Source organism: Mastigoproctus giganteus, chromosome 10, assembly GCF_048544385.1.
Source record: "Mastigoproctus giganteus isolate SK-2022 chromosome 10, ASM4854438v1, whole genome shotgun sequence".
In the NCBI taxonomy this organism is placed as follows: domain Eukaryota; kingdom Metazoa; phylum Arthropoda; class Arachnida; order Uropygi; family Thelyphonidae; genus Mastigoproctus; species Mastigoproctus giganteus.
In genome coordinates, this window is record NC_143584.1 from 205639391 (window position 1) to 205661708 (window position 22318).

Consider the following 22318-nt stretch of genomic DNA (forward strand, 5'->3'; position numbering starts at 1 on the left):
AAAATCACACCAGCCTCCGGCCCACCGGGGTTTCCCCGGCAAGGCTTATGGCCAGTCCGCCTCTGTCGATAGAGAAAAAATATGAAATTGTGAAACGCTTTGAGCGAAATGAAAAACCATGTGATATTGCACGTGCTTACAGCCCTAAATGAGGCAACGCCCAGAATTACAAAAAATGCAGAGAAAATAAAAACAACTTTTATAGCAGGAACAACTCAAAGTGTAATTAAAATCCATTAGATTAAGACACAAAGAATTGGAGGAGATGGAACTGCTAACATCTGTTTGGATAGAAAATCAAACAAAAAACAAGTTTGCTTACGATAGAAGCAAAAGCATTAGCAATATTTTATTACATAATAATTGTAATAAAATACTTTTAAGTATTTATTTATTGTGTTTGGTAATGTTTTGGTTACAAATGTGTGTTCAATCTTGGGTGGTCGGCACCTAACCCTATTTTTCCCATAGGGTCTGTTGTTTATATTGCACGATTTTGCATTGCACGAGGGTTTCTAGGAACACAACTATCGTGCTATACGAGGACTGACTGTATCCATTTATTATCAGGATTGCTGAAGCCAGAAAAGTAGTGTTGTGTATTCATTGTGACTGTATATACTAAATTAAGGGGTAGCTAAATTTCTAATTCACAATGGTGCCTATCCCCCTCCTAGCATACTGGCTAAAATCTACAAACCCCTTATTATGAATGTGTATGCTAACCACATGACCACGGCCAGGATATTCATTGTGGTTATTAGCAATGGCAAATGATGTAAAAAAAGCAAGCATTTTTCTATATCACCTGTTCGTCCCTTCTAACAGTTTTGTCTACTTCTTTCTTGAATTTGCTCAAGCTACCCACCTCTACAACACCAGATGGGAGTTTGTTGGAACAATCATCTACCTGCTGGCTGAAGGAAAATTCCATGCATCTACCCTGCAACCATCCTTCCTCAGTTTGAATTTATATCCCTTCGTGTGTAGTCTGAGCAAGAGAGCAGTTACCTTAACTCAACCCATTCAAAGTCTTGCACTTTAATCAGATCTCCTTGCAGATGCATAGTCTTCAGGCATTGTAGTTTGTATAACCAAAGCCTTTCCTGATAGAAGCACTCGTTTGTTCCCCTCACTAATCTTGTTGCTCTTTTCTGCATCTCTTCCAACAGATCTGCCTCCTTCCTAAAATGAGGCCTTCAGACCTGTATGTAATACTCAGGATATTGGGATAATACCTCCTTATCCATGCTGGCAAAATTCTGCTATACCATGAGCTGTTTTGGCAACCTGTCTGTACTGCTCAGAGAACTTCATAGATAACTGCGAATTACCCTTAGGTCTTCATTTTCCACTGTCTGAGTGTGGTACCACACAGCATGTTAATCTGGGATTACTACTCCTCATATGAAGTACCTTGTATTTTTCAAAATTAAACTTCAGTTACCACTTCTCAGCCAGTCTGCCAAATTGGTCTTGATCTTGTTGCAGTAGCAAACCCTGATTACTGTGATTAACCACCCTACCAACCTCCCCAGGCAGTTATCCTATGTAAAATCAGTTGATTTGGGAGGTGCAATATGGCCTAAGTAGCTCCCGTGCCAAAAATTACCACAACTACCCTGCCAACCTTTGTATTATTTGGGAACTTAGACATTAAGCCAGATATGGCTTCACCAGTATCATTAATAAATATAGAAAACAACAAGCCCACACTGAACTCTGGAGACTCCGCTAATAATATTAATCCAAGAAGAGACAAACCCATTAATAACTGTCTTCTTCCACTCAACCATACCTTTATCCATAGCAATAACTTGCCCTTAATGCCACATTGCTCCAATTTGTATAGCTATATTTTATGTGAAACTTTTCAGAAGCTTTTCTGAAATCCAAATATGTGTTATCAGAATTATTTTTTGTATCCAATTCCTTTGTTACTGCATCATAGTATCCAATCAGATTGGCCAGATAAGATCTCTCCTTAACATATCCATGCTGTGACTAATATAAATTGCATTCCTGTCTAGATGGTCTTGCATTACTTCTTTAACCAGTGACTTCATAATTTATCCTGGAACAGAGGTTAAGCTAACCAGTTTGTAATTACTCATCAACTTTTGATCCTTTTTGAATTGTGGATTCATTCCAAAAATCCAGTCCATAGGGACTTTCCCTGAATTTAGAAACTCTCATAATTATGGCTAAGGGTTTGCTTGTTTTCTTTGCTGCCTCACTTAATATAATTGAATAGATCCCGTCTACCACAGGTGCCTTTTTTATTTTTAGCTTTAACAATATTTTTTCTTGTTTCCTCTCAGTTATCACATTCACTTAGCTTCCTGTTAGATTTTGAACTTCTGGCATCCCATTCCCTAGAGAAGTTCTCGTGTGAATCTACGATGCAATATACCAATTTAGTTTGTCAGCAACCTCAGCAGGATCATCAATAGTTAAACCTTTGACATTAAGTGGACCAATATGATTCAACCCCTCCTCTTCGTTCTACTGTTAATGTAAGTAAAGAAGTCTTTATTGCTTTTCTTTGCGACTTCTTGTAATCTGCCTTAGCTTGCTTAGCCTCCTCTGTGAATTGATTGCAGTCTAGTTTATATCTACTGTAAGCATTTGTATCAGCTGATAATTTATATGCATTCCACACATTTCTCTTCTCTACCACAAGTCTCATCAGTTCATCCGACATCCATTTAGGTCTAAGCCTCTAACAGTATATCTTAGTTGGTTTAAAAAGCCTAGTTAGCCTCTGATTGCATCCCTGAATGCTTCCCACTTACAATTTTCTATTGGTAACTTTATCAGTTGTTTCCACTGCATATAATTTAAAAACTGTCTGAGATCACTGTAGTTATCTTTATGAAATCAAAGGTCTTGCCCTTGACTATAGTTGCATCTTTAAGTAAATTCTACATTAATATACTGATACTGCCACCTAGTCAGTCTTTTATCCACGTATTCTTAATGCATGCACACATCTCTACTGATAATCAGAGCAAAAGTATTGCTTTCTCTTGTTGCTTTCATAATATTCTGGTATAGGAAACAATCATGCAATAAATCCACAAAGTCTTGTTATTGTATGAGTGACCAATCCACAAGGTCAATATCTGAAAAGTAGTCCCCATTCTGATTTACTGGAACACTGCATGTCTGTACAGTTGTTCATTATATTCATCAATCTTTAGGCCTATAAATACATTACACTCTTAGTTTTGTTTTCCCTGTGCTTAAAAAAAAAACTGCAGCCATTATCAACTCACTGCAAGATGGAAGCCTCCTCAACAATTCATGCTGAGAGAAATGGACCATAATCTGCCACGCCGGTCCATCGGGTTGGCAGATCGACTGTATTTAGTAGTCGAGCTTGAACCCCGATCTACTCAAAGAGCGTGTGCTATTGCACTCCCACTCCTGACCACTCGGCTATGGAGGCCGGTTCATATCGTGCCAAACTGACTCGACATTGTGCTGGCCACACATATCCACTGGTTTGCACTGCCTTAGATTTTGTGCTTCTTAACTGATAGCATAACCCCCCCCTCTCTAGTCCCATGTGGATTTCGGTACACATTCCTCATATTCAAATTCCTTATATGTGATTGACATGTCTGATATTCACACAATGTCTGCATTTGGGATGCAATGGAAATCAAAGGGTACAAGAAAATGAATAGTGTTAGCTTGTTGAAATAATCTGTAGTCTACAGTTATTTAAAACAATATGATCAATTGCTTAAACTGAAAAGTTTTTTTTGTTCTTAATTGATGTACTGTTTTGAACTGTGGTAGCTACTACAACATCAATTTTTAAAAAAACTTTACTGCTCTGAATTTTAAAATATTATAATTACTCTTACATGTTGTTTTTATTCTAATTTTAACTTAAATTACTGTATTTAATTTTTAGTGCAAAGTGAAATAACTAAATTAAAAATTTGATCTTTAAGAAAGACAATTCAGGTTTTTGGGAATCAGAAAATGAAAGATGGTAGATCATTTCAGAATAAACAGCTGTTGTTAATGCCATTGAAATAATCATTGCAACCATAAAAAAAAAAAGAAGGAATATTAATCTAGTGCAGTATCATATGCAGTGTTTGTTTGTTATTTGGTTTTTAGGAGCATTAGCAACTAAGGCCATATTGCTCCGGGATATGCGGTGGTCATTCCCTGACCTTTCCGCATCCTCCGTATTTGGTGGTGACGGGCTCGAACCCCGGTCTAATCAAGAAGCTTATGCTATGCATTTCTGCTCCTTCCCACTTGGCTACTATTTTGTGCTGTTTGTTCTATTATTTTTATTTATTTATTTTATTATTTTTTTATGCCTAAAAAAAATACTATAAAAGTAGTATTTTTTAGGCCTGAACACAAATTTGATGCCTGTTATCTTGTTTAAATTCTAATATTGACCTATTATGTTTCATAAAGTTAATCATGGGTTTTTAGTTTATCAGTTTTTATGTTATCATAATTTATATTTTGTTCAAATATGTAAGTAATTTCATATTGATTATTATACATTCATACAAAATTCTTTATTTTGTAGTTTTTCTTTACAGTATTTCTGTGTTTAGGCAAATTAGTGTATATCATGTAATGCATGCATTTTATACCAAGTAAACAGATGTGAGCTCTAACTGTAAAATCAGTTGTTTTTTTTTAATTTACTTTTTTTTTTTTTTTTTCCAGTACACATCAGGGAAAGAAAAGAAAATCTGAAGAGACTTCTGGTTCATCTTTGAAAAAAACAAAAAGTGAATCCTTGAAGAATGGTAATAGATCCTAAATGAATCTTTTCATTAAACTGCTGAATTTTTTTAATGTGCACAAAAGTTCCTTTAATCTTTTACACAAAAGCAGAGCAGCACTTTTTTTTTTTTTTTTTTTTTTTTATCATCCCAAAGAAAGTATTTCACTCCAAATAGTATGAGGTCATTTAAGTTGTATTTTGCTCTTCTCCCTTAACTTTGAAGAGCTGATTAGTACATCTAAATGTTAACATACTTGGATTGCAGTATAAATCATTAACTGACTAGTTAACCAGCCTTTACACTGTTCTTAAATATGTAGTTTTACCATTTTTTCCTATCCATCTCGTTTATAGATAGTGAATAAGAAAAGTACATGTCTGTGCGTATTTTTTCATTAGTGTTTATTTGTGTGATATTTATTAGTTCTAGGTCTATCATTTACTTAATCATCATCCATTATTTGCTCTTTATCCAATAATGCTAAACAGTGGATACCAGATGGACAGAAAACCTTGTAACTAGTGATATATATGAACAACTGTATTAATATTATATGTATTTAATTTTACAATAATATATATTTTATATTAATTAAGCTTATTTCAGTTATGTATGATTTTAAAGAAACTAATAAGACAATCTGTTTTGATAAATTATTTTTACTATCTCTGTTATGGCATATAGTGTGTATGCTATGTTTAATTTACATAGTTTTATATGTACATTTTTTTTTTCTGAACAGTGTCTGATATAGAATATCATATATTTTGGTTCCTAGTGAATTGTTAATAAATTTTAAACTTGATGTCTACCTGTATGAACAGTTTATTTTGATGAATCTAATAATGGGATGTTATGTGACTACTTGCATGTGTTCCTGCCATTAGGCAGGAACACATTGTTCTTTGCCACTTTTTTTTTCTGCCCTATCAAATGGAAAATAATTTTATCTAAAACCAGTTCTTGTACATTTCTGATTTAGTGACAAAATTTAGGCAGCCCAAATTCGGGTACTTTTTATTATTATTATTTTTTTTTTAGTTAAAAGCAAGCATGAGTCCTTCATGAGAGCTTATTGTATAAGCTGGAACTTGTTGGGATTACTGGAAAAATTCTAAGATGGATTGCTGGGTGGCTGCAGAGGATTGTGATTAATGGATATTCTTCAGACTGGTGTAAAGTCAGAAGTGTGGTCTCTTCCCCCCCCCCACCTGTGATCAGTTCTTGAAACACTGATCAGTACCAAGCAGCACTCCTTCAGGATGACTTTAACAGGCTGCAGTAATGGCCAGAAAAGTGGCAGCTATGTTTTAATGCAGCAAAATGCAAGGTCTTAATTTGGGAAATAGCAGCCCCAAAATTAATTTTTCACTTGGTGGAGTTGAATTAAAAACTGTAGAGGAAGAAATAGATTTGGAAGTTATAATATGGGCAGATTGAAGTTTTCTGAGTGGTGTAAATAGGCAGCTGGGAAAGCCCGTGGTGTTCTATTGATAATTTATCGAACATTATCCTGTAGAAATATGGAGGTCATAGTCCAACTGTATAAGGCAATTGTAAGACCACATTTGGAATACTGTGTTCAAGTATGGAGACCTCATCTGAAAAAGAAATTGAGCTTCTTGAATGGCTCCAAAGATGGGTAACTCAAATTGTGAGGTTGGCAGAAGGATGACTGTATGAGGAAAGTCTCCAAATATGTGGGCTACAGAGCTTGGCAACCAAGCACCTCACAGGTAAACTGATTGAGGTTTATAATGGGTTAGTAAAATGAACGAAGGCAGAATTTTCTCTGTTACAGAGAATTCCAGAATTCTTGGAATAAATTCAAATTACAGGGCAAGAGGTTTAAATTAGATTGTAGAAGTTGTTTTAGCCAACGAGCCGTTGATCGCTGGAACAGGTTGCCTTCATGGGTAGAGTCTGACAGTTTGAATAAATTCAGAGGTCAACAGGATAGTTACCTGTGCGAGGAGGGAGTGAATAATTTGTATTTTCTTATCTGCTCGAATTTTTTTTTGGTCAATGCAGCAAAAGCCTTTGCACTGTATCACCATTACTGTTACTGCTTTAGGCATTTCTTCAATACAATAGGAAGTTAATTTAGTTTTTTACAAAATATACATGACAAAAATGGCTGTATTTTGTGATTGCAAAGGATATAAGAGTTAAACTCACATTGACAAGGAAATATATGTGAGCATTTTCCAGGGAAGTTATTAATACTAGCCATTTAGTGCAAGGAAGCACTGACTAAAAAAAAGTTCCAAGATAGGTAGGCAACTCATGGTGAGTTTGCCCAACTCGGGACCCAGCAGCTCTGTCTTTTTTCAGATAATCTCCATACTTGGACACAATATTCCAAATGCAGTCTTACAATTGCCTTATACAGTGGGATTATGACCTGCCTGTCTCTACAGAATATTGTTCGATAAATCATCAATAGGACACCATGGGCTTTCCTGGCCGCCTGTTTATACTGCTCAGAAAACTTCATAACTGCCTGTATCATAACCCTCACATCCCTTTCTTCTTTTACTTTTTTTTTTTTTTTTTTTTTAATTCAACCCCACCAAGTGTATAAGTTATTTTGTGGTTGCTATTCCCCAAGTGTAAGACCTTGCATTTTGCTGCATTAAAACATACTGCTGTGTTCTGTACGGTCTGCTTTTCAGACCATTCTTGAAGCCAAGCCTGCTCAAGTCATGCTGAAGGAGCTTTGCTTGGCACTGATCATTAATGACTCTCCCCATCTTAAAGGCTGTAAATTTTGACAATACACCTTTTATCCTTTCATCTATGTCATTTATGAAAATCAGAATCAACGATGGTCCTTGGGAGCCCCACTTCTGACTTTACACCAATCTGAAGAATATCCATTAATCATAACCCTTTGCTTTCTACCCTGCAATCCAGTTTAGAATCTTTCCACCAATTCAACATGTTCCAGCTTATACAGTAATCTCTTGTGAGTGACTGAATCAAAATGCTTTGCTAAAATCCAAATGAATTATGTTCCTACATCTAGCTGAGTAGTAACTATGTCAAAATAGCTTACCAGATTAGTTAAACATGATTTTCCTTTAATAAAAGTATGTTGTGTGTCCTTCAAAATGCCATTTATATCTAAATGTCCATGGATTGCCTCTCCAGATTGTCCCTACCACTGAAGTCTGACTAGCAGGCCTGCAGTAACAGACTTCACTCTTAGAACTGCCTTTATGTATGGGTGATGTGTTGGCACTCTGCCAATCCAGAGGAATTGCTCCCAAGTTGAATGATGCCTTCATAATTAACTACAAGGGTTCAATGCACTCTAGCTCTCTCCCTCAAAATATACTGGGTATATGCTATCAACTCCAGGGTTCTTATTGCCTTTAGGACCAAGGTGTTTTTTTTTTTTTAAACAGTCATCTCTGATTTTGAAATCACAATTTCGTATGGCCCAGCCTCCCTCGCACAGTCTCTCCTTAGCATTAAGGGTTTTTCATCAGTAAAAACTGATATAAAGTACCTATTCAACTCATCAGCAACATCAACTGTGTTATCTAAGATTTTTCCACATATACAATGATCCTATCCGATTCATTTTCTTTGTATTCATGAACATGAAAAATTCCTTGCCCCACATTCTTTGCAAGTGCTTTTCATATGTAGCCTGACCCCCCCCTCTAACCTTATCTAGTACTATTACATTATTTATTTATTTTTTTTTTCCCTCCCATTTATTGAGCAATAGCTGTTGTAGGCTTCACCACTTTTCATTACGTTTTCAACAATGATTGATTTATCCAAAGAAAAGAAAATGTAGCCTGTAAAATCAAGCAAATTATAATAATAAAGAAATTATTTATGACTTACAAATGTTAAAGAATGTTTATTCTTCATCATCATCAACTAAATGCACACTTGTTGATCACTCATTATTGGCTCAGCACTTGTTGGTTTGTTGCACAAGGAGTCGTCTTCTTCAGAAATGCTTCAAGAGGCATGTTTCCAAGATAATCTTCTCTTTTCTTTATAAATTTCAATAGCATGCATAAGCATGGGGAACTCACACCCGGGAACTGCCTGTATAATATGCATTCATGGCTTTCTGTTTTTTGCTTTTAAGATATTCCATAATTCAAATGTATTTGTCCTCCCTCTGCAATCTACCCAATAAATAGATGCCGATAGCGCCTTAAACTGTCATGGTCCTCTCTGAAGTTAAAACCCGTGCCTTTACCTTTAACTACTGCACCATCTTTCTTAATCCTCCAACTTAACATTGAGTGATCACTACCTGCCAATGGTTCCTGTATTTTAAAGTTTGATGTCATCTTATTTGTGAGTAATGATGAGATCGAGAACATTTTTACCCCTTGTGTTTTCTCTAACATGCTGGTACAAATAATATAGTTTATTTAAAAATTTTGTTCCTCACAGAAAGTTTTCCCTCCTACTTATTTCAATCAATCTGGGGCAGATTTAAGTCACCCATAATAAGACATTCACACTTCCTTGCCCATTCCATTTGTGTGTAGAGACTCTGTCATCATACTTTTCACAATCTTCTAATCTATTGATTACTGCCACTCTCATTATACCTTTGCTTCCAGCTAACTCACACCACACAGATTCTATGCCAGCAGACATAACTTTAGACTCAACAAAAGCTCTTTTTGCCCTCTGGCTGCTTTTGATAAGATGCATGACCCCTTCACCCTTTCCATCTTCCCTATCATTATACATGCCATAGTGGAACTCGTCATTACCAATTTCCTGGTGGCACCACTTTTCTGTTGGCCTTATCATATCAGCATTAGTTGCCCTAACCAAGAGTTCAAATTAACCCATTGTGTTGACAACACTCCTCACGTTACTGTAGCCGCAGTTTAGACTAACTATTCTGCTATAGTTTACTACTCAGACACATCCTTTGAAGTTATTTGGGCTTGTTTCATAGCTTTATCTTCTCACTCATTTGAAACTTTGCTACCCAGAAATCTTGCCAGTTCGGCTGTTGCGACAACAAACAAGAATTCTAGATGTGTGCAAGCATTACTTTGGCCCATATCGTCAGATAAGCAGGTGCCTATATTACCATTTCCTCCCCCCCCCCTAGTTAGTAGTTTCCCCGAACCCTTAAGATATCCTCAATGATATAGTCTGCATACAAAATAAATTGCTTCTGCCTACAAGTGTGGACCCCACTTATTTTAAAGAAAAAAATTTCCCATCTCGAGCTTTGCAGAGTTCCTGAAAGATTGTGGAGTTAATCCACAAGTCTTTCAGCATATAATCCTTCCTATCATTGCAGGGCAGAATTGCAGACACATACACATTCTGACCTAACTTGTAGCATTTTTTTCTGCATGGTCTTATATTTATCCAACAAATGGTTAGATCATGTTCTTTTAATATCGTTAGTCCCCACATGAATAATAATACTCTCTCTACTCTCCTTAAAATCTGACAGTCTTGTTGGTAGCATCATCAGTTGTTGCTTCCAGCAAACACTCCTTGGTTCTGGTCCACCTATCTTTATTACAAAAGTTATTACCCATTTCTCTGACAATAGTCTCACCCAATAAAACTAGATCACCTTCATCCAGAGCAATATGCACCTGACTTCTGTTCCGGGATCTGAATCTGGAGTGCATCATTTGGCAGGTCACAAGATACTTGATTCACTGACAAGTTCCCAGTTACATTTGTTTCTAGGACAGTCACCCATTTCATCAGTGACTCAAATTCTTCTCTTAATACATAAAGTTCTAATTTGAGATTGCTACACTAATTTCAGTGCAAAGAAAAGATTTGTAATTTGAGCTTGGTTTGTCTACTAGACTGATCTTTGAATATATATGCAGTAAAATCTCATTAATACAAACTCTGTTTATACAAGGTACTTGTTTATATGAAGCACATACCATTCCCCTGTAAAAAGAAATAGGCTTTTCTATGTAAATATATTCGTTTATTACAAAATTCGGTTAATATGTATTACAAAGTTCTTTTTCATCCCGTGAGAAATAAATATTGTCATTTTGTATGTTTAATACAAATCTTGGCAGAGCAATCCGATTATTGCCCCCGGCCCCCTTGGCTTCCTACTTCCCGAAGGATGGCACCGACTTATTAGTTTTGTGTAAATAAAAGCAGTTTATGGTTGCTACAATGTCAAGTGCATTCTGAAAAACATCTTTCTGAAGGATGAGTTGTTAAATTAACAAAAGAATAAAAGGTTTTTCTAAGTTCCCTCGCTCTCCACGAGAATAAGGTCAGTTGCAATTGTTACCCCAGTTCAGACCTTTTGCTATCGTATACAGCAATCTATTTTTTGTGCCATTTTATCTGAGCTGATGTATTTTTCAGAACTTGTCTTTAAATTAATTTAAAATTTGTTTATATTAAATCTTATCTAGCAGTGTTATGGTGAAAAAACAGGCTGACAGAATTAAGCCTGGAAATTAAACTAAAAATTATACAAGTGGCTGATAGGATGGAAAGAAGCAAAATGGACATTGCAAAAGAATACAACATCCCTTTACATTCTTTATCTACAATACTGAAAAACCGAAAAAGACTTCAAGTTGTGACACTGGAGCAGCGATGAAAAACAGGAAACGAATTCTTGGTGCAAAACATGAGGTTGAAACAAAACTTTTCGAGCGGTACCAACAAATGTGTGCATCTAATTTGCCAATATCAGGTCTGAATTTGCAAGAAATGGCAAATTATCTAGCTCAGGAACATGGGATTAACGATGTTTGCAGTGAGTCTGGATTAGTCGACAAAGAAAAGGCTACAGACTGGTTGTGTTCTGTATGGTCCATCCTTGAAAAATATGAGGCAAAGAATATTTTTAGTCCTGATGAGACAGGTTTATTTTATAATTTGCTGCCAAACAATTTGTTGTTCGAGGAGAGTCTTGTCATGGTGGAAAATTAAATAAACAAAGACTCGCTGTTCTGTTCTGTTGTGCTGCAGATGGCAGTACAAAACTACGCCCTCTTGTAATTGGCAAGTTTTCGAAGCCAATATGTTTTAAAGCAGTTAACCAACTTCCCTATGATTATGAGGCCAATAGAAGTGCTCGGCTTATGGTCAAAATTTTTCAGTCTTGGTTATCAAAATTGGACAGAAGAATGGCTTCAGAAAAAAAGGAACATTTTGATGATTCTAAACTGTTGTACAGCACATTCTAGCAAGATGCTTAAGTTGACAAATATACAGCTGTTGTTTTTACCCCCCAAGACCACCAGTTTAATGCGACCACTGGATCAAGGCATTATTTATAACTTCAAGAGAGGCATTAGAGCCTGCCTGATAAGGTACTTGATCTGCAATATAGGAGGAGGGAACAATTTGCAGCCAGATTGGAATGTCTTGGATGCTATCTGTAATCTTGTTATTGCTTGGGAAAGTATTGCATCAAGTGTAATAATCAACTACTTCAGAAAGAGGCTTTGGAGAGAACATCATCAAAAAACATGGTCCAGCAGATGAATGTGATAGTAACAGTGAGGAATGGAGGAATTTGGAGAATATGGATTTTGTTGGCCAATTTGAAGAGTTTGTAAAGTTGGATGATGAAGTTGCTACCACTGCAATGCCAGCACCAGAAGAGCTGCTGGGTACCAAATAAAACGATGTTTTTGTTACTAGCGACAGTGAAAGTGAAGAAGCATGCACACAGCCATCTAAAAAGGATGCCCAAAATGCATTGAAAATAATAGAGAATGTGTTGGCCTGCAGTAATGTTGTTAAAGAAACAACTATTGCATTTGATAATGTCTGTGCTGTAGTTAAAAATGCATATAGGACAAAAATTGTGCAAACAACATTGGATTCTTTCTTTCAATTACATTAATTTATTAAAAAGTTAATGGTTTGTATGTCTCCTTTTATATTAAGATTGGAATTCTTTTTACTGTGATACTAAAATATTGTATATATCAAAATACAGTAAACCCCTGCTATTCGCGGTATCTGTATTCGCAGTTTCGCGTATTCGTGATCGCTGATTTAATATAAAATGAAACTTAAAAAAATGTGAATTTTAAAGCGCCATGAATATTTTCTGCCATAAAAAAACATGGGCGTGGCTAAAATTATCTTTCTCGGTCAAAACAGCGCTCAGTGGGTGGTGGGGAGAGGGGTGACAAAATCGCGAGCGTGGATGTTTCTCGCTAATCCTTGTTCAGTATGTGTTATGAGCTTGTCATGGAAGGTTTCGTCGTTTGCTTTTAATTTATATGCTTATAAATTGAATAAATTTATCAATTTATAAATTGATAAATTATAAATTGATATGCTTACAAAAGTGATAAATCTACCGTTTTGCAGTGTAAAACAGACTTTTTCAAGTGTTTTAACAGAAGAAAGTGACTTTATTGTGGACAAGTTCTTTCTAACCCCTACAAAAATATGGCTACGAATAACAAGAGAAATGTGAAAATATCAAAGAAGGTGATGACATTAGCGAATAAAATTGAGTTATTAGACAAAATTTCTAATGGTGAAAGTGTCTCCTCAGTGGCAAAACATTATAAAATCAATGAGTCAACGGTACGATCTATCAAAGAATCTGAAAAAAAAATCCACCATAGTGTCTGTGAAAACGCGCTAATTGCTTCAAAAATTTCCTCTGTAACTCGTGATGTTAAATTATAAAAAATGGAAAAAGCTTTAAATCTGTGGATCTCAAAATAAAATTCCATTAAGTTCACTCATCATTCGTGAAACAGCAAAACTCCTTTATCAACACTTTAGCGAAACTGGTGATAGCACTGGCGGGATAAGTTTTTTGCTAGCAAAGGCACTGGTTTGAAAGATTTGTTTGAAATTTCTATAAATATTACATTTAATATTAAATTGTTTCTTATTTTCATTTCGATGCCATATGCTTGCATTTCGCTATGTACTGTCTATGTACATAGTCATATTATGAAGCTACATATAATACATACATAGACAATTTTAGACTAGTTTTTCTTATATATTTCATACTTTGGAACGGAACCCCTTTATTACTATGGGAGCCATAACTCAGTATTCACGTTTTCGGTATTCACAACATTTCTCAGGAACGTAACCCCCGCGAATAGCGGGGGTTTACTGTACATACTGTACAATATTTTCATTTCTGTTGTTTTTCTTAGTTTATCTTATAAATAAAATAAAATCTTTAAAAAAATGTTATTCCTATTACTGTATTGTTATATAAGGCTTTTGTTTTTATTTTGTTTTATTAATTTATTTTTGATGATATTATTATTAGATATACAGTTATGTACCAAAAAAAAAGGTAAAATCGACACTTTTGGGGGACCTTGTTATTACAAAACGTGAAAGTTGGGTCCCTTGAACTTTGTATTTTTTTTTTTTTTTTTTTTTTGGTAGTTATTGGCGCATCGGCTTCTGTGGCCATAGTGCACCTCCCAAGGTTTTTTTTTTGCAGTACTTTGATCCAAGCCCGAGGCGGGATTCAAACCCGCGACCTTTGGGTTGCCAGGCAGGCGCTTTACCCACCCGGCTAGCCCGATCGGCGAACTTTGTATTAATGAGGTTTCACTGTATATCGCAGACATTTCCGTCTGGGTTGTGATGTCCTTGAATTTTGTATTGAAAGTGGATCTTGTAACAACCATTATTTAGGTAAAATTTGAACTTAAGAAAAGTTACAAAATTTAAATTAACAAAAATATTAGAAATTAAACTGTTACCAAAACTTTATCCACTAGTGAATTTAAAATTAAGCTACCAAATTTACCAGAAATAATTTAAACTAGCAGAACTACTTTTAAAAAGTTAAGGATTAAATTAAAATATTGTAGAAAGTAATTTCACAAAATTATTGCAATAAAATTACTGAAATAAGAATTAAAAATCAGGAATTAAATTTAAACAAATTTTGTCTGCCAGACACCTGATGTTGTTAATTTCCTTCAGTTAAGCTGACTGACCCAACTTCAAGCACTTCTGCTCTCATTGACTGTCTACAGCATAATGCCATGTGTCTTAATCTTAAGACAAAAAAAAATCCTCCAATTAATTTTCTATTAGCCATCCCTAATAATAATCTTTGTTTCAGGACTTTAGGTAACCTGCAGGTTTTCCTAGTTGTTGATACATAGTTTTTCATCAGTGTGAGAAGCTTAGTGTGAATTTTAACCCTTTGTATTATATATCCTCCTGTAACTATGTTAAAATATAACCATTATTTTAACATTTTTACATGAATTTTCTAAAAGCTAATTTAAAGTTCTGGAAGAAGTCCCTATGGTAGGAGTTGTAATGTGTAGTGTTTAATGTGCAAATCTTGAAATTCCTGTGAAATGTCTTAATTTTACACAATGAAATGGTCTTCAATTATTCACACAGGTGAACAATTATAATTGTTCACTTGTGTATAAAAGTAGTGCTCTATTCAGATCACATTAAAAGTTCAGTACTATGCTTGTATTTTTTCTTTGTGATCAGGCTTGAAGGCCTTTTGTATACATTTGAACTCATTTAAAATGTGATTCAAGGAACAAATGAAAAAAACTTGCTTACTCTGTTGTAATTGTTATATCACTTTTTAAAAATAATAAAGCAAAATAATTGACAAAGTGAACATCCCTCAATATCAGTTAAATTTTCAACACAACACGATTAGACAATTTGTTGATCTATAAGAGACACTAAACTCCATGATATACACAGTGGCCATTTTATTAGGTGCACTGACCTAATAGCAAGTAGCACCCCCTTTAACCCTTAGAAAACAGTCTCATTGAGAAAGTTTTTGAGGTGCCAAAAGCATTTCATGGGGATGTTGGCCCATGAAGACTTTTGCAGTTGACTGTTCTTTTGCTGAATTGCATGTGCATTGCATTCACTATACCTTAGTATTTGGCTACTTGCTTTGTATAAACTGGTACAGATAAAATACAGTATTAACAGAGTAGTCAGTTCCTTTGATGATGGTTTATTATGGCTAATATCTGCTGTCATTCAAATTGTATGCTATACATACTTCAAAAGCAAGATTTTCAACTTTGTAGGGCATATAGTTTGATATCTTTTACTTTACAGCTTATTATATGATGCTGAGCTCTTGATTTCTGTTCCTAAATGTTGGTCAAAATTGGATTTGCAGTATTGTGAAAAAACTAAGCCTGCAATAAAAAAAAGACAAATAGAATTTTTTACCAGTAACCTGAGGAGAGATCCTGCATTTAGGAGAAAAAATTAAAAGCTTCTAAATTTGTTTGTAATTAAGTTATATTCTGTTATGCACGAAATATGCTTTGGGTCATTGGTCAAAAATTCCCACATGATCAGCAAAGAGAACTAAACTGATTCTTCTTGCTAAAGGTATTGGTTCGCTTTTTGTGATAATCGGCAAAATGGACTTCATCTGCGCTTATTAAAATCAACAAAAATTGTATATCATACCATTACTGAGATAAATTCAGTTTGTTTTGATAATTATACATTAATATAATTACTATAAAACTAAGAGCAGCAATGGCTCAATATGTCCTATGTTTTAATCAAATTTTAAAAACACAAAAGAGTTCACAAAACACCTCAATCTTTACCTAAAAGAGTTGCCTAAAATCGGGTCTAAAATAAGTCTGGTTTGGAGAGTTGTATAGAGAAGGAATCCTATGAAAAAAAAAAATTGAGGTAACTTTGTGTTTTTAACATTAATATAATGAATTGAGATGCATGTAGAAAGTAAAACAAATTGTTATTTACTACATCTTTACTTGTTGATATGGAAGATTCTACGATTGACTTATCTTCTGTAATCCTTTGTGTTTTATACCATAAAATACCTTCAAAAACAGAAGCATTCTATATTTTATCATTCTTTTTATTATTTGGAAAATTTACTTTTCTGTGAAGTTATTTAAAATAATAATAAATAAATAATTCCAGGTGACAAACTTTATATTTAATTTTTTTTTTTTTTTTTTTTTTAATCAGGAAAATTCAGCCCTGGAAAAAACAGAAATATGGTACAGTCAGTGAAAAAAAGTAGCAGCAGTAGTTCTTCAGAAAGTTCCGAGGAAGATTCAAATATCCATAAAGCTGTTCCAGCAGTATCTCAACCAAAAACTCAGAATGCAGATACAGAAGATTCAGAAATGGATTCAAGTAGTAGCGGTGAAGAAAATTTAAAGGTTACTCAGAAACCAAATAATTTAATTTCAAAATCTAAGAAATGCTCATTTCCCTCCCAAAATTTGAATATTTCCAAAAAAAAAGATTCAAGTAGTTCAGATGACTCATCTGATGATGATGATGATGATGATGATAATGGCGGTAAAGCTGTCTTGAGTTCATCTAAAGCAAATTCTCAGGGGACAAAACCTCCAGAAACAAAGAAAGTGTCCCAAAAACATAAACCATCTCAGGATAGTTCATCAGATGATTCAGAGTCTGAGAAAGCCAGAATTAGAGTATCGCAGGATCAGGGTAATAAGAATGTTGTTATATCATCATGTTCTATAACAAATAAGTGCAGTCCACATGCATTGAAATTTGCACAAAACTTGCAGATGTCTATGAAGGATGATTCAAGTTCTGAATCAAGTTCAGGTGAGGAAGAAAATAAGGTTACCAGTCAAATTAAAGAAAAAGTTGGAAAATCTGTCCAACTGTCTGAAAAAAAACAAAGTAGCTCCTCTGACTCTTCTGATTCTAGTAATCATAAGACTGGACAGCAGAAAAATAAAACTATAGTAGACAAAAAAAACTCCCCTAATTTAAAAAATAAGCAGCATTCAGCAGACAAATATCCAAAATCTGCTGATTTACAAGAAATGGCAAAGAAAAAACTAAAGTCAAATGAACTTAAAAAAACAAATATTTGCAATAATATTGATGCAAAGAAAGCTGGTGCTTTTTCACAGAAGATCAAAAATTCATCAAGTTCTTCAGATTCTGATTCATCAGAAGAAGAGAAGAGTAAAAAACCTAATGTATTAAATTTTAACAAGCCAGTTCATGCTCAGACCAGTATTTCAAAGCAAGGAAAGGACAGTTCATCAAGTGAATCAGATTCATCTGATTCTGAAGCAGATAAAAACAAGAAGATACAGAAGATTGCATTTAAAAAGGGTATTCAGAATACCCCAAAGAAAAATAATCAACCAAAAGCCACAACAAATGATTCGGAATCTTCTGATTCATCAGATTCTGAAGAAGAAAAGAAAAAGACACAGACAAATTTGGTCAGTCATGGGATGAGTGCAGTTTTAAAAGGAACCAAACAGCAGAAGTTTACAGCAAAGGATTCAGATTCATCTGATTCTGAAGAGGAGAAGAAAACACAAGCAAATTCTGCCGGTCATGGGATGAGTGCCGTTTCAAAAGAAAGCAAGCAGCAGAAGAAGCCTACAGCTAAGGATTCAGATTCCTCTGATTCATCTTCAGATTCTGATGAAGGAAAGAAAAAGATGGGACCAAGTCCAAGCAGTCATGGGATGAATGCCATTTCAAAGGAAGGTAAGCAGCAGAAGAAGCCTACAGCAAAGGATTCAGATTCCTCTGATTCATCTTCAGATTCTGATGAAGGAAAGAAAAAAATAGAACCAAACCTAACCAGTCATGGTATGAGTGCTGTTTCAAAGGAAGGTAAGCAGCAGAAGAAGCCTACAGCAAAGGATTCAGATTCCTCTGATTCATCTTCAGATTCTGATGAAGGAAAGAAAAAGATAGAACCAAACCCAACCAGTCATGGTATGAGTGCTGTTTCAAAGGAAGGTAAGCAGCAGAAGAAGCCTATAGCAAAGGATTCAGATTCCTCAGATTCATCTTCAGATTCTGATGAGGGGAAGAAAAAGATACAGCCAAGTCCAACTCATGGGATGAGTGTTGCTTCAAAGGGAAGCAAGCAGCAGCAGATGCCTGCAGCAAAGGATTCAGATTCTTCTGATTCAACTTCAGATTCTGATGAGGGGAAGAAAAAGATACAACCAAGTCCTGCCATTCGTGGGATGGGTGCTGTTTCAAAAGAAAGTAAGCAACAAAAGCTTATAGCAAAGGATTCTGACTCCTCAGATTCATCATCTGATTCTGAAGAGGAAGAGAAAAAGGCACCAGCAACTGTTTCACATAGGATGAGTGTTCTTTCTAAGATAAAAGGTAATCAGCAGAGTAATGTCTCAAAAAAATCAGAGTCCTCAGGGTCCTCCTCAGATTCAGAAGAAGAAAATAAAATCCAAAAAGTGCATGTGAAATCACCTGCAAAGAAAGGAACTCAAAAAAATGTCCAAATTTTGAATAAGAGTGTTCAACAAAGTAGCGAATTAAAAGGCCCGTCATCATCATCATCTTCTGATTCAGATCAAGAGGAGAGAAAAAAATCTCCGAAGAAACAAATCAATTTACACAATAATAAACAGTTTGTTAAAAATGTTGCTTCGAAGCAAAAAGAGAATATCCACCCAGGAGAATCAGATTCAAGTGATTCTTCTTCTGACTCAGAAGAGGAACAAGTTAAAAACAGCACATCGCAGATTCCTTATAATGTTACTAATAAATCAAAATCTCAGAATGTTTCTTTAAAAGTAAAGGGAAATGTTGAACAGAAAATAATGAAAGAATCAGATGATTCATCAGAATCATCTGATTCAGGAAAAGACAAAATGGCTTTAATTGTGAAACCCAGCTTACAGAATCAAATGATTTCAAAAATGAAAGGAAATGACCAGCAGAAACTTTCACAAAAGAAATCTGAATCATCAGATTCATCAGACTCATCAGATTCAGAACAGGTGAAAAGCAAAAAAGTTATAGCTAGTGCTAGCATACAGAGAACTGAAAAAAGTACTTCAAATATAAAGCATTCTGGAAGTTTACAGCAGAAGTTAAGTAAAGGGAAAAGTTCATCTTCTAGTACTTCAGAATCAGATGAGGAAACAAAACCAAAGCATAAAACAAAGTTAGCAACACCTTTGAAGAACATTAATACGTCCTCAGTTAAGAATGCATCTTTACATAACACAACTATTTCTTTAAGTATGACCCCAGGGCCTTCAGGTTCTTCATCATCATCATCTTCTGAATCAGAAGATGAAAATGCAAAAAAGTTAAATACATCAATGACTAAACAAACAAGTGTTAAAAAAGACTTAAAGACTGTAAGCAACAATTTTCAAAAAACAGTTACAAAAAAACGTGGACATTCTTCAGATTCATCGTCTGAGTCAGATGAAGGTAGTAGTAAAAATATTAAAGAATCAGAGACGTTGAATGAAAATTTAAATGTTACAAATTTTAATAAAAAATCTACATCTTCAGGTTCTCACAAGTCCAAAAAGAACAAACCAGTTGCTGAAAATAATGTGGATTCACCCATGACAGATAAACAGGTAGGATCTTTGTGGTGATTTTGATTTTATTGGAAGGAAAATAAATGTTAGGAAACTAATTCTGTGTGTCTATTCAGATTAGTAAATTTAATCTATTAAATAACATTTATTTTATTTTTCTTTTTTAACATGATCAGTTATAATTGACAAAAAGTAACATTTACAAAATGTGACACTTTATCAGTATGAAAACAGCTCATGCACAGAAACAAAAGTGCTGATTATGCTCAGATTTTAGACTCATTTGAAGGATACTGAGTATTAATGGCTAAATATCCAATTAGTGTTAATGAAGACAGTAATTACAACAAAGCCAGGTCTGTTCAGCACTTCAGCTATAATTTTAAAAAATTCAACAGCTTTCATTCAGATATTAAAGTTTTATTAAAGATTTTTTAAAATATATATTATATTTATAATTAAGCTCAATGACACAAGGAAAGATACGATGCTACTTCAATGCTTAGTAGTGCTGTGTATATTCTGTAGTGTTGCTTGTCTTGTTTATTTCTGTGTAATGTGTTTCAGCTCCCAAAATTTACCTTTTCTGTTCATTTTTTGCTGATTTGGCTCTTGGCTAAAGGGTTCTGAACCTCTGTTCTAGACAGAGACGTTTATCTCTCCAAAGTTACCTTCTGGACTAGCCAGCAATGAAAGAGCAGATCATGCACCAAACAACCAGAAACCACTATTTCGCAGACTTTTCAAGTTCCATATACAGATTACAAACACATCATCTGTAAAGCATGTTATAATAGCTGGTCATTAATCTGGAAAGGTTATCCAGGAAACACTCTACCAAATAAAACCAGAACCAAAGCTGTGGCTCTCCAGCTTCCAGAAAAAACAGGCAAGATGAAATAATTTTAGGAAGGCTAAGGATTGGGCATACTCACCTCACTCACCTATATCTATTAACTAATGACAGCACTCCCCAATGTACATCATGTCAAGTACAACTGACCATTTGCCATTTGTTAGTGGACTGTCCCCACTTTCAAAATATCTGCTTAAACACCTTTAAATCAACATCTAATACAGTCATCAATAAATTTATTGCAGATTCTGGGAGATGATTCTAATGAAAAATAACTATTTACTTTCCTAAATCGTATAGGAATATATCATAAAATATAGTTATTACAATGAAGTTAATATTTCATATTCACCATTAGAAAGACACAATATGACCCTAGCAGCCTATGTGTCGTTAAACTCAACAACAACTAAAGTTGCCAGAAAAGATCAAGAAACATCCAGTAACGTATAAGCTAAAATCTTCCTGGTAATAAGAAAAACAGATTCTTGTAACCTTCTGAATTCCAAAGTTATCAGCAACAAGACCTATAAGCTCTCTGGTCCTAACAGATTTGAGCACCCCCATTATTTTCAAGTGGGTTGATGCCCACAAGGAGTGCAGTAGTCTACTACATGTGACAATTATAGCTAAATGACTGGTTTTCTCTTATCCAAAATTTTCTCTCTCTCAAAAATTGTAACATCTTATTAACAGACTTTAATGATGTTGTTCCCCAGCATGCACACCCACAGGATGGGGGCAGAGTCACCCAGTGCTTCTGTTTCCAGTCTGCAAGACAGCGGGTTCTCTATCTGGTATGTAGATGTGTACTGCTATGATAAGGAAGAATTGGAATTATTCCATTCAACACACACACACACACACACACACACACACACACACACACACACACATTAAGATCTAGAACATCTCCTACAACTTTCACTGGAAGCCTAGGTGCCATATTAGTCCTCCATTAGAGATCTGATCACCCCATCAGCATAAAAGGGTGATCCTCCAGGATCACTGGATTTGCAGCCACCCACAAGATAAAAGATAAGATCTATGACATCTGACAGATCTTGCAACGTGACACTTGTCATCTAAGATTCTGTGAAGGGATCATTTTTTTGAACCATTGCTTGGTTCAATAGAGCATCTCCTCTTTCATCTTTGCCAACTATCCCATGTTAGGTGAGGATATTTTGAAGATTGCAGAGACTCCAGCCAAGCCTAGTGATGCTTTTTTGTTTAAACACTGATATTCCCATACATTAGTTTATCACTTGATCAAGTGCAGTTCTCACTGCCACATACATTTTGTTTATTTGGGCCATATATTTATTCATTTATATTATAAACATGTATAATGTTTTTTTATATATGTA

General features: G+C 34.9%; 1 protein-coding gene across 2 annotated transcripts in view; it reads left to right on the forward strand.

The window, feature by feature from the left end:
* The window catches only part of LOC150079805 (uncharacterized), a 61694-nt gene that overhangs the window by 26197 nt on the left and 13179 nt on the right, over nt 1-22318 (forward strand). For both annotated transcript variants that reach the window (XM_090383754.1, XM_090383753.1), the window contains exons 3-4: nt 4711-4793; nt 16740-20131. In XM_090383754.1, the coding sequence (XP_090239880.1) occupies nt 4711-4793; nt 16740-20131 (3475 nt within the window). The remainder of the gene's footprint in view (nt 1-4710; nt 4794-16739; nt 20132-22318) is intronic.